Here is a 12131-nt window from a genome sequence, read left to right on the forward strand (position 1 = left end):
TGTATTATTAATAGTAAAAGGAACGGCAATCACTCGATGCGTCAGGGCTCGTTTGGCCGCAGGGGTATACAATGAGCAACTGGATCCACCCCGCCTGGCGCTCCACTGGCAACTAGATGTTGAGATTGGAATACTTGGGTTCATTCCGAGGTTTGAAGTCCCAGCGATGTCAACCTAACCATCACTGTATTTATGACGCATTATTAATAGACGTATCTTCAAAGAACTTGTTGTGACTGCCATCATCCAACGTTGTACCACTTCCTTGGAGATTAAACCAAGACGTGCTGGATTAGACGGGAAAAATTATTTGACTGAAACATGATGTCATGTCTAACAGAGGTGAAACGAGGATTCATCAAAAAGCGAAGAAGTCTTTGTAGATTTGGAAAGCTGGTCGATGGTGATCTGCAGTCGAAAAAACGTCACTCATTCTTATTTGTACTTCATTAAGAAAAAAAAATCTAATACACTTTTCCTCATTGCAATGAATGGAAACAACATTAATCTGTTACAGCTCCCCTCCAAAATGTTTTAATGACAAAATGGCACTCAACAATATTTTACCGTATAAAGATATGACACAATTAATTTTTTTCATTAAAAATTACACACTTTGCCTCAATCAAATGACCATTATGCCGCTTCTTCATCAAGCAGTAAAAAAAAAAAAATTAAAACAGATTCATAGAGAAGGTCTGTAGCTCTTCAGTGCGGCACTAATATTAGATATTCTTCACAGAGGATAAAGAATATTTGACTGAGTATTGTTATTAATGTCTACATGTGTTGCAACACCGTTTGTGTTCAAAAGTCAATTAAAGTGTTATAACACCACAACATAGATGCAAGTCAATTATATTACAATTACGATTTTATCCTTCTGAGTCATAAAATTTAGGCTGAAAAAATATTTGTGATATGTAATAAAAGAAACTTCAATTCATCAAGTTAACCAATACCAGACTAAGTGGGATATCAGCAACAGATTGAATCATTTGATCTAAAGCTCGTTATACACCCAATATTTATTCCTAAATGAGGAATATGTCACACAAGGTTCCTCCACAGGGACACCAAGAGCTCTTTGCTTTGCTTCATACCTCAGCAGTAAACCTTGACGGGCCTGCCAGAAGAACCGATGTTTCAGTGTACAGAAAACACATAAAAAATATTGATTTTGTTGCATGCATCACTTTTACTTACCTTGGAAATCAGAGATATTTTGGATCGTAAATCCTTAATGGTTTTATTTTTGGAGTCTATCATTGCCTGTAAGAGAAAAATGTATATTAAAACCTTTAGAATATTCACTGTGTCAATTTTAAATTCCACCGAATCGCGCATCGGATTGTGGCCGAAGGTAGAATCCTGTTAGGTTATCGCACTTTTTTTTCTACATAGTCAATCCTTGTTGTGGTGGAAGCCACATGTTAAACTGGAGATTTATCAAAATGTAGATGCTATGATTATAACTTATTATTTTTTAAATATTTTTCTACTTTCTTAATGGCAATAGGGAAAACAAAACAAAAAATAAATAAATAAATAAAAAAATCAACAAAACCGAAAATGCAGCAAAGCATCCGCAAAATAAATTACATGGAGGTGTTTGTGAATGAGTGGCGAGGCCAAAACTCATTTTAACATCATCATGCACACAATTTCGAACAAATATAATCTCCCACAAAAGAAATGGAAGAAATCGTAGTCATGGCAACTAAAGTGTGACCGATCACTAATTAGCAAATGGCCACCGCCACAGTAAGGATTTATTTACACTACGAAAAAGAAACAAATAACTGAAGAGGATTCTTCTAATGCAACGCAGGATTTTAGTCAAGGTGAGTCATTTTAAACTAAATAAAAACGTTTCTGTCACCAGAAGTGGTATCAAATTGAAAGAAAGAAGAGTTAAAAGCTGCATGGGCACTTAAAGGTACCGCGGGTACCTCGACACTGCATGTGACGCTATTTAGCGCGGTTTGGTCCACGTTAGAGACCAAGAGCACAGCGGAGAGCTTGGCCTGCGTCGTCGCCAAGTCGTCCATCGTGTCCCTCACTTTCTCTTCCAGCTTGGCATTCTTCTCATCTTCTTCCCTCTGAACACTCTCAACGTCCTGAGCGAGGCTCACACGCAGCTCGTCTCGTTCCCGCTGAAGCTAGAGTCACATTCATGAGAGCGGATCGTCACAAGTGCCCGAAATGGAATAGTACTTTGCTCCGGATTATTTTTACCTCGCTAAATTTCTGCTTCAGTTGCTCTAATTTCTGTTTCTGATCACTGAGCTGCTTTTCTTTTCTCCTTTCTTTGGTGTCCTGGTGAATACTTAACATCAAGCAGCTGCTTGCAACATATAAAACCCACACAATACGAGCTATCCGTGAACAATATGATCGGAATATGAAAGAACAGAACCTGCTTCCGGATTGGGTTCTTCATCTTTCTTTCAACTTCAGCGGTTTTCTCCTGCGCGTCGAGAAGAAGCTTATTGAGACGCTTGTTTTCTGGTAGAACACGGGTCAATTTCTTTTCCTTTTCTTTTTGTTTGATCTTTGCGTCTTCTATTTGATTCTTCAGGAGACAACGTCAGGAAAAATAAAGGGTATAGGTTAATAATTTATTAGGAAATATTTAAATATTTGTGAACGATTGCTAAAAATCAGGAGGCAGAAATAGTTCACTAAGAATAGCTAATTAAAAAAATTCTGCAATAATATTAATAATATTGCACTAATATTGCCCTTCTTGTGGCTCTTGAATGAATACTTAACAAAATTGTTGCTGCTTTTAATCAGTTTGATTAAAGTATATAGTTTGAAATGGTCTTACGGTACCTTAAAGGAATCATTGTGATACAAATCTCGTTCCATCGTTTGATTGAGGAGAGCGAGTGCATCACCGAATATTTGATGGTGGTCTCTAGTCATAGCGCTGATCTGACTGTTCCACTGATCCTCTCGTTCGAGGACTTCCATTTTCCTCATGTTGACCAGCTCCTGTTGCAACAGCTCCAGCTTTTCCTTGTAGCGGGCCTCTGTTTCTACACAAATTACAAACAGTTCACCCCTGTATATTTATGTTTCAGCATGTGCAAAGTCCCATTATCCATCAATATATATATATATATATATATATATATATATATAAAACTAATGTATTTTCCGGACTATAAACCGCTAAGTTATTCCTAGATTTCGAACCATGCGGCGAATACAACAGTGCGGCTTTTATCTGAATTTTTCTTTCACCACTAGGGGCGCTCTAGAGTTCAGAAATGACGCTGAATAAATCTCCATTTTTTTCCTCTTGGGTCTGTTCTGATTTAATTAGCAAAGTTGTTGTCGTGTTAAAAGGCACTGTTTTAAGAATCTGATCATGTACCTTTATGAGCATTCACAGTACAAAATCGTTCTGTACATGCAGTAAACTACAATTTTTTTTCCCCAAAAAAGAATTGCTGTGGCTTATATGCAAGTACGTCCTATAGTCTGGAAAATACGGTAAAATAAAAAGAGCTGATTGCAAATTGGAGGATTGGAGGTTTTACCTGCCAGTTGATCCTCCCAGCTCTTCTTTGTTTTGGCCACTTCTTCATTGTGTCCCTGTTGACAAATACATCATCAAACCAATCACTTGCTGACTTTTTGGGTCAACAAAGAAAAAAGTTGATCTCAACGAGATGCACGTTAGAATCCACCGAGTTGATCGGAGTTGCTTAAAAAGATAAATCAGGGTTGTGGTCACCTGCTCCAGTACAATGACGAGGTTTTCCATGTCGAGCTGTTGAATGTCGTTCCTGATTGCCGTCGTCCTCTTATGAAGCTCCCTCTCCAGCCGGGCTTGCTCTTTCTCGATGGCCTCGGCAGTCGTTGCGCGGTCTGATTCCAGCTCTGAGATGGTGTTGTGGTGCTCACACAGCAGGTGCTTCATTTTCTGTTTATATACCTGGTGTTCATTTTGCAGTGGCACAGGGTTGGAAATGGGTGGAAAATTTTCGGTTAATTTCCACAGGAAGTTAAGATGGGGCCCAAAGTCAGCTGAGATGGACACCAGCTCATCCATGACCGATAAAAGGAGAAGAAATCTAGAAACTGGACTGATGGAAGCTCACTCAGATCCTTGTCTGACTTCTCCATCAACCTGTGATGAAGATTTGTAGTTACTTACTTTAATCTCTACAAGGTGACGTCCCTCATCCTCCTCAATCTTCTTCTCTTCATTTCTGAGTTGGGCCACAGCCTCCTCCAGGTGCTTCTTGGTCACATCCCAAAAGGAGTGGATTTTATCTCGCTCCAGCTGGAAGTAGTTCCTCTCTTCCCGCTCTCGGTCCAACTCCTCTCTCAGGATGACAATGTGCTCTAGTATCTAAGATTCAGAAGTCAATTTTATTGCCATAGAAAAAAATAATGCTTAGTTGATTGACTGTCAGAAAGGTATTCATTTTCCAATATGCCTTTTAATGTGTGGTAGTTTGCAGCGCATCAAACTGTGTGAGTCTCAGAGACTTAATGTCCATACATGTAAGTAAGTGTAAAGCCATTTGAGCATTTGTTTCTATCCTTGATATCCAGCTTAAGAAACAAACACTAATATAGGAACATATCTGCATTTTAATGTTGGTCATGATGGTGGCACTTGTTTGGGGAGGCTGTGCTTGGTGACATAAAATAAAATAAAATAAAATGGGTTCTAGAATAACAGCTTAAGTCTGAAGATAACCCATAAAGTAGTGGAAGGCAGTACCAGTATTGCAATCAAAATGATAAGGCTATTAATATGACAATCTTTTTTTTTGTGCACTACATTTTCTTGTATTAGCATGCTGAATTGTCTTAAAAGTTAATGTAAAAAAATGTAAAACCAAAATGGTCCTATGTAATAAAATGAATATCAAGGATATTAATTAATTGCTTAAACAGCTTTCAAAAACCAGAGCTCATAAACACCCTGAAAACTGTAAAATGGCAAAGCTGAGAGCTTATTCCTCAAACCAGTCCAATTAATATACAGGAAATAATATAGTCATTATATTTTACAACTTTGAATAACTTCAAATGAGATCTTCACCCAAGTTGTCAAACTACTATCAAACTAAAGCTTTCAGATGGTGTATTTATTCATTTCTTATTTATTATGATATCATTATTCAGCATAGTTTTCATTCTGACCTGCTCCTTCGACAGCTCGTCCCTGGTGAGTCCATCTATGAGTGCAGCAGACTTGACCTTGGCTGACTTTTTTCCCGAGCTCTTCTTTTTAGGCGGCTGTTCAAAGTTCGCATATTAGCCACAACATTTCATTTTAATGACCTCAAGATAATAAACCTAACTCATTGTAATTCTCAAGGCAAACCAGAGGCAAACAAACTTTGGCTCACCATGTTCGTTTGCAGAAATCAGGAAGCGTAATCCGGAGCTGCTCCAAACACGTGTTGCCATGGCAACGGGATAAGCGTTCACTTGGTGTGCAAAGCCGCCTATAGAGGGCAATAGATGCTCAACTGGAAGAAGGTTATAATCTTGCACAGTAAATAATTATTTGGGGAGGGTTATAAAAATATACATTCGTAAATTATATGAACCATAGTAGTCAAAATAAATCAGCAGTAATGCTGAAATATTTCAGCACCCTCTGCGACATGAAATAATTTTCCAAACATTTTACATGAGCTCAAATCATGAGTTCACTTATTTGATAAAATTTCGAAAATCTAATTAGTTGAATTGTTGGGAACTACAGTATTTTTCATAGCACATCTGCCAAAAATTAATTGTTAGTAATTAGCAAAATGTTTTTTTTTTAATGTTTCGACACTGGTTAATATATAGTTATGTGTAAGTTCTTCAAATAAAATTATATTCAAAATGCTGAAATATATTTATTATAAGTTTTGAAATTTACTGTTGCCAAATGGAGGAGGGGAAACAAGCACACAATTGTTAAATTAATATTTAAATTTAGTTTATCGGCATTACAGGGACAACGGATGCAAATTAGCCATTGGCTATAATCTGTCATATTTACAGGAAACTGTTTGATTAATATGCACTGTCCCTGTATACTTTCAAAAATAAAAAACAAATACAAATACTAAACAAAAATGAAGAAGCTTTAGTGGTTGAATGTTGTGCTTGATTTATTTCTTGATTTCTCAGAATAGCAGTGAGCAGGCCCAAATTTGCATATAAAAAGGTGTATTTATTCTGAAATTCTTCATTCAAAATATTAAAATGGTGTAAACTCACAGGAAATGAAAGTCTGCATTAAAGGTTAAATGATAAATGGATGCATAAAATGCTCCATTTACTACCGTATGTGCCTTCATTTTTGAGTCATTCTACTCTTCAGCCTGCTGTAACTGCTCGCACATTAGAATTTGAATGAGGTGGACCGAGATTTAGCTGTATTAGAAATAATTTCTTTTGCTGCGGAACTACTCAAATGGCTCAGGAGCATGCGGGAGTGTTTGTTGATAGAACATTGAACAAACAAAAAAAATCAGAGAAGCATTGAAGGAAGATGTTGGTTTAATGTATACAACAAAAAAATAGTGCATGCTGCTATGCTACTGCAATAATTAGTAATACAAATAATAATTATTATAAATAGTATAATTATGCTACTCCAATATTTGTGCAACTGGTGCAAAGAAGAATGTATTCTATAATTGACATGGATCTAATGATAAATAATAATACACACCGGTATGTATAGTGTATGAAGCTGTTGAAATGCATATGTATTCATAAGATTGCACGCCTAATGTAGACTGTGACAGAAAATCGTTTTGTGTCTTAGACGAAAATGCGTGTGTTTTAGCAATAGTTTGTTCAAGTCACTTTCAAAAGTTGCGATAGGTTTTGAAACAATTTGAAAAGTAGCTGAATGTGCCGGTGACAGGTTGCCAAATCTAGCAACAAAGCTGCTATGCTACTGGCGTCGCAGCACGTGACGAACCCGCGCCGTCACGTGACTTGTTTTATAAGGAAGTCACGCGTTATAGTATAAAACAGAGCCGCTCTTCCACTGTTTTCATCTCGTACGGTTTCGTCCATCATTTAGATCAGACGATGAACGCCGGTGGCCATCAGTTGGCCTTGTTTTTATCCGTGTTTGCCGTGTTCCGGCTTGGCTCTTGGGCTCATTATGCCCCCGACGAGGTGAGCCATCTCCCGGGCTTGACTTACAAACCCAACTTCCGTCAGTGGTCGGGACACGTCCAGGCCAGACCCGGCAAGTTTCTTCATTATTGGTGAGGAGCAACATCTGCACGAAACATAATCAAACTTGGATTTTTTTTTTCTTTTTTTCCCAGGTGCATGTATTTGAGTATTTTTGACGAGTTTTTACTCTTACTGCCTTGATCTGAAAACATCTGCACTTTTGTATTTTCAGTTATTTCCTAAAATGTCTTTTGTTAGTCGGATCACAATGTTAACACAGCGAAGGGAATACATTTGATAGCATAGAGCCTGAGTTCATTGATAATAAGGAGACTCGTGTGCAGAGGTTCTATTTCCATTGTGCCCATCAGAAGTGGGTAGATTAGTGTCGCACGCATGGACACAAATAATCCCAAGCGTTTTTGGGGGGCGGGGGAAATTTTGAAAATGTAGAATATTTTTATTATTATTTTTTTTACTTCTGTAAAACACATCAGCGACAGTTACAGCGAATTATGACACATTGGACTGCACACTGTCTACATGAGGCACGAAGCTTCCCGAGCTCCCGTCACTTGCTATAAACACGTTGCTTACTGCACTAACTCAAAATATTCCCATTCATATTCACATGAAGTATTGTACATTACGCATAACAATGTAAATCAGTGGCAACAAGTCACGCAAATGGCCATAGTTCCTGTCTGCTCATTAACACGCGTCACCATTGCGTACTTCTACACGTTCACAAATGAGCTCAAAACCTACTTTTCACGTAATAATTACACTATTGAAGGATGCCTAGTCTTAAAATACCAACAGTATTTCAAGGTATACCTATTATTTTGGCACTTTTACTCACCTGTAACACAGCACATCAGCGACATATGACACACCGTCTACTGACTTCCGGGTTCAAAGGTCCCCGTAACTGTCTCAGGTGCCTTAATTAACTTTCCCAGCCTTAAACTAATCAGCCACTGATCGAACGCTAAAGTGGTTACACATGAACATGTTCAGAATTATTGTCGCAAAATAATAAACAAATAGTGCATTTATGATTAGTGAGCACGTCCCAAACTTATGAACCGACATTGTCCGACAGCATCACCATCATGGGGCCCACATAAGCCAAAAACTGTACTCAAGTAAGAGTGCTGTTACTTCAGAATATTGTGACTCAAGTATGAGACTGAACAGCCATGTAGACCCTAGTATTCAGTGTGGGGGGGAAAAAAGTCTACTCAAGTTCTGATTAACTGGTTAGGAACTTCAGACTGTTTCAAAAGTAGGCCGACTTGTGTTATCGGTTACTTGGTATTGATGAGTACATGTACTGGTATCGGTCTGCGGGGCTAGGGGGGGGTGTTGAATATCTCTACTCAACATGTTTGCGTCTTTGATGAATTGAAAGTGAATATCTGTGGTTTGGGTCTCGTGTAGGTTTGTGACCTCTCAGAGGGACCCGGTCAAAGACCCGCTGGTATTGTGGCTCAATGGAGGCCCGGGTTGCAGCTCGCTGGATGGATTCCTTTCAGAGAACGGACCTTTCCATGTGAGCTTGCCCACAGTTTGCAAAACTGGCCCCACCGCTCAGTTGATGTGACTTTCACTGTTAATTGCATTTTAGGTACGAGACGACGGAGCCTCTTTGTACGAGAACACTTTTAGCTGGAACAGGTTTGCAAATGTGCTCTATTTAGAATCCCCGGCAGGGGTTGGCTACTCCTACTCCAATGACGGCGACTACGCCACGGATGATGATCAGGTGAGTTGAGTCAATGATTGATTGACTTAATGTGTCAAGCTAAAAAAAAAAATGCATAAATAAAAAAAAAATCTTTAATGTCAACTGTTTAGGTCGCCGAGGACAATTACAAAGCGCTGCAAAGTTTTTTCGCCAAGTTTCCGAGCTTCCTTCGGAATGACTTCTTCATCTTTGGAGAAAGTTACGGTGGAATTTACGTGCCAACCCTCAGCTTGCGCATCGCTGCAGGAAATGACAAAATCAAATTTAAGGTGGGATTCTTAAGATGGAATGCATTTTCATGTTACTTTACTATAGAAACTCGATAATTTCTTGTGGCACGCCAAGTGGTTGGTATTTACTGTGGTGCACTGTCAATTGTATGTTAATGTTTCCCCCCCCCCTTTTTTTTTTTTTTAAAGGGGTTTGCTGTGGGAAATGGTCTCAGCAGCTACGCGCTCAATGACCAGACTTTAATTTATTTTGCCTACTACCATGGCCTCTTTGGAGAGGAGTAAGTTTGCATCGTTGGTATGGTTTCCTTTGCAGGGCTGTTATATGTGAGTTTATATAAATATATGCTCGTCCTATATCATCACACACGCAACACATTGATGCATAACGAATTTGAAAATCCAAAGCCAGTAAATTATTTGTTCAAACTTTTTTTTTTTTATTTTATTTAAAGGGGGGGTCAATAACAAAAAATCTGACAATTTGCTGAGTTTGACACATGTGCCTTATAGTATGTGTTGTAGTATCAAGAGTATAGATGTAAAGTATCTCCACAGATCCTAATATCAGTGCATCTGTAGTCAAGCTTTTATCGTTGTAATTGTAAACTGTGTTATGCGCAGCTTGTGGCGTGATCTAAACCTTCATTGCTGCGAGAACCAAAGATGTGACTTCTCCAACTCCACTTCCCAGAAATGCCAGACGCTGGTCTGTACAAGTGCCCTGCATGTAAATTGTTCATCTTGCCACATTGGTGCGCAATGTCAAATCCTCCTCTGCCTCTGTTTCGATGTCCCCACAGGTCAGTGTGGCCTTTAATATTGTGTACAACAGCGGCCTTAACGAGTATGCCCTTTACTTGAACTGCGAGGGTCGCGGCGGGTTTCACCCAGCCTATGAGCGAGCCATGAGTCACCTGTTCAAGGACTACCGCAAACGCAGCAACCATGTGAGTGTGAACACTTATTCTTATTCATCACACAGGAGAAGCAAAAACAGATCTTGACCACAGCATTTTTTGCGAGAAGTTTTCAGATGGGCCGTCATTCTCCATTTCTCTGAACGAAGTCCCCCCCTGCATTAATAGTACAGCTCAAGTCAACTGGCTCAACAGAGGCGATGTGAGGAAAGCCTTGCATATCCCGGATACGCTGCCACCATGGGACCTGTGCAGGTATGGTAGAGCGCCAAAGCTCTGCATGTAAACTTCTTTCTTTTGTAGTCATTTATTTAGCTAAAAAGAGTGAAGGGATGCTTGGTGGCATCCCAAAGAGTGTGGTTTTATTTCAAGATCAAAACAATTGATTTGACGGGGACTCTTTACTTGTGTTGCATGTATATGCAGGCGTGTCTCAATACATTTAGAATATCGTAGAATTCCAAATTTACGTCATTAAATTGAAAATAATAATTTGAATTTCCAAAGTATTATGTACTTTTTATTGTCATATTTTTTTTGTTCTAGTTAAAGAAAAAAACAACCTAATGCTACTCTGTTTACTTTGTAGTTAATGGTGCCCCCTGCTGGTTGCTACCTTGTAGTACCGCTAGTATACTGATGACACCCATAGGGAAGGACACAATGAAGATAACCTCACTGATACAGATATTTATTTATTTTTAGTAGTCAAAAATCAATTAAAAGAAAACCCGAAGCATCAGTTGGTGCTGGCGGAGTCCATCCTTAAATTTTTAACTGTACTGAGCAGTGCATAACCAAATATGAGCTTTCTTAAGCTGCAGCAATTCTAAAAAAAAAACGATGGGTATAAGCCGCAGTTTTCTATGTTGTAAAAATGAGTTGTTTACTGCATGTACAGAACGATTTTGTACTGTGAATGCACATAAATGTACATAAACAGATTGTTAAAACAGTGCCTTTTAACAATGTGATCATCACAGAAATAATTATCCAATTGAAGGGATCTAGCCACTTATTTTCTTGTTCAGTGTGTGTCTTGTATTAATGAATTATGAATGCTTCTTGTCTTGTCTGCAGTGAGACTGTCGGGCAGGGTTACACCAACCTGTACGCATCAGTGAAGGACGCGTATCTTAAGTTGCTTTCTTTCGGCCTGCGTGCACTCGTCTACAACGGGGACACAGACATGGCCTGCAACTTCCTGGGAGATCAGTGGTTTGTGGAAGACCTCGGCATAGAGGTAGCAACCTATTATTGAACGCTAACCCTTGCTATTGGTCAGTCAACACGTTTGAGTATTATTTTTTACAAATTATAGCCCAATCTCTATGATGATGCGCAATCTATGTTGATACAATGTTAACAGTTGGACATACGGTCGATATCTGATATTTGTTCCCAGGCCACCACTAGGTATCAACCCTGGCATGTTGACAACCAGGTCGCGGGTTTCTACCAGCAGTATGGAAATGTTACTTTCCTGACAGTGAAGGTAAATCAAAAGTAGCATGAGGAAATTTCTTTGTGTACTTTAATATCGATTGTGTTTCCAGGGTGCAGGTCACATGGTTCCACAGTGGGCTCCGGGTCCTGCTCTTCACATGTTCCAGTCCTTTATATCAAACAGCACCTACTGAATCAGAATCCTGATGGAAGCCGTGCATTGGACAATGGGCATTTGTGACATCATTTTTTTTTTTTTTCAGGGAATTTGGATTTTGAGGGAAAAGATTGTGCATTTTAGTCAGATCTTGCACATTGCATTGTTTGAGCTTTTGTTATACAGAAAATTTGAACAACTTTAATTTCGGCACAGCGCAAAAACAAAATCCGTGTCCTCTCAATGACTCGACTGCATTGTTTGCCGAAATGAATCAAAAACACTGCAATCACAGTTTGCACTTTTCAGTCATGCCAGGTGACTTGTCAATAATGCACAAGTTGAGTTTTATTAAAATTGCATTTTAATAAAGATAGCAGAAATGTATTGCTTTTAAAGGTTTATTCACCTATCTGGGTTGGACAACATGCATGTTTCCTTTTTGGAAGAAAATCATAAGT

At 38.8% G+C, this 12131-nt stretch overlaps 2 protein-coding genes and 1 long non-coding RNA gene across 3 annotated transcripts; 1 reads left to right on the forward strand and 2 right to left on the reverse strand.

Moving 5' to 3' along the window:
* Nucleotides 1–1003: 1003 nt before the first annotated feature.
* Nucleotides 1004–4363, reverse strand: LOC148337453 (dynein regulatory complex subunit 4-like). Its single transcript, XM_088297131.1, has 9 exons — nt 4172–4363; nt 3749–3949; nt 3552–3606; nt 2839–3044; nt 2420–2575; nt 2239–2319; nt 1953–2162; nt 1207–1272; nt 1004–1126 (listed from the first exon to the last, which is right to left on the reverse strand). Exons 2-9 carry the CDS (start codon nt 3932–3934, stop codon nt 1004–1006), a joined length of 1083 nt encoding a protein of 360 aa, XP_088153257.1. The 5' UTR covers nt 3935–3949; nt 4172–4363.
* A 2150-nt stretch (nt 4364–6513) lies between these two features.
* LOC148337454 (uncharacterized) lies at nt 6514–8284 on the reverse strand. The gene is made up of 2 exons (XR_015843194.1): nt 8030–8284; nt 6514–7270 (listed from the first exon to the last, which is right to left on the reverse strand). It is a non-coding gene; the product is annotated as an uncharacterized LOC148337454 (long non-coding RNA).
* Nucleotides 6961–12057, forward strand: LOC148337455 (lysosomal protective protein). Its single transcript, XM_088296336.1, has 11 exons — nt 6961–7256; nt 8611–8722; nt 8798–8935; nt 9028–9186; nt 9337–9428; nt 9772–9856; nt 9951–10097; nt 10177–10322; nt 11148–11310; nt 11473–11562; nt 11624–12057. The coding sequence occupies exons 1-11, from the start codon at nt 7075–7077 to the stop codon at nt 11705–11707; spliced, it is 1398 nt and encodes a 465-aa protein (XP_088152462.1). The 5' UTR covers nt 6961–7074; the 3' UTR covers nt 11708–12057.
* Nucleotides 12058–12131: the final 74 nt, after the last annotated feature.

This window comes from Idiotropiscis lumnitzeri, chromosome 5 (assembly GCF_059441095.1).
Source record: "Idiotropiscis lumnitzeri isolate Australia: NSW breed Sydney's pygmy pipehorse chromosome 5, RoL_Ilum_1.0, whole genome shotgun sequence".
NCBI lineage: Eukaryota > Metazoa > Chordata > Actinopteri > Syngnathiformes > Syngnathidae > Idiotropiscis > Idiotropiscis lumnitzeri.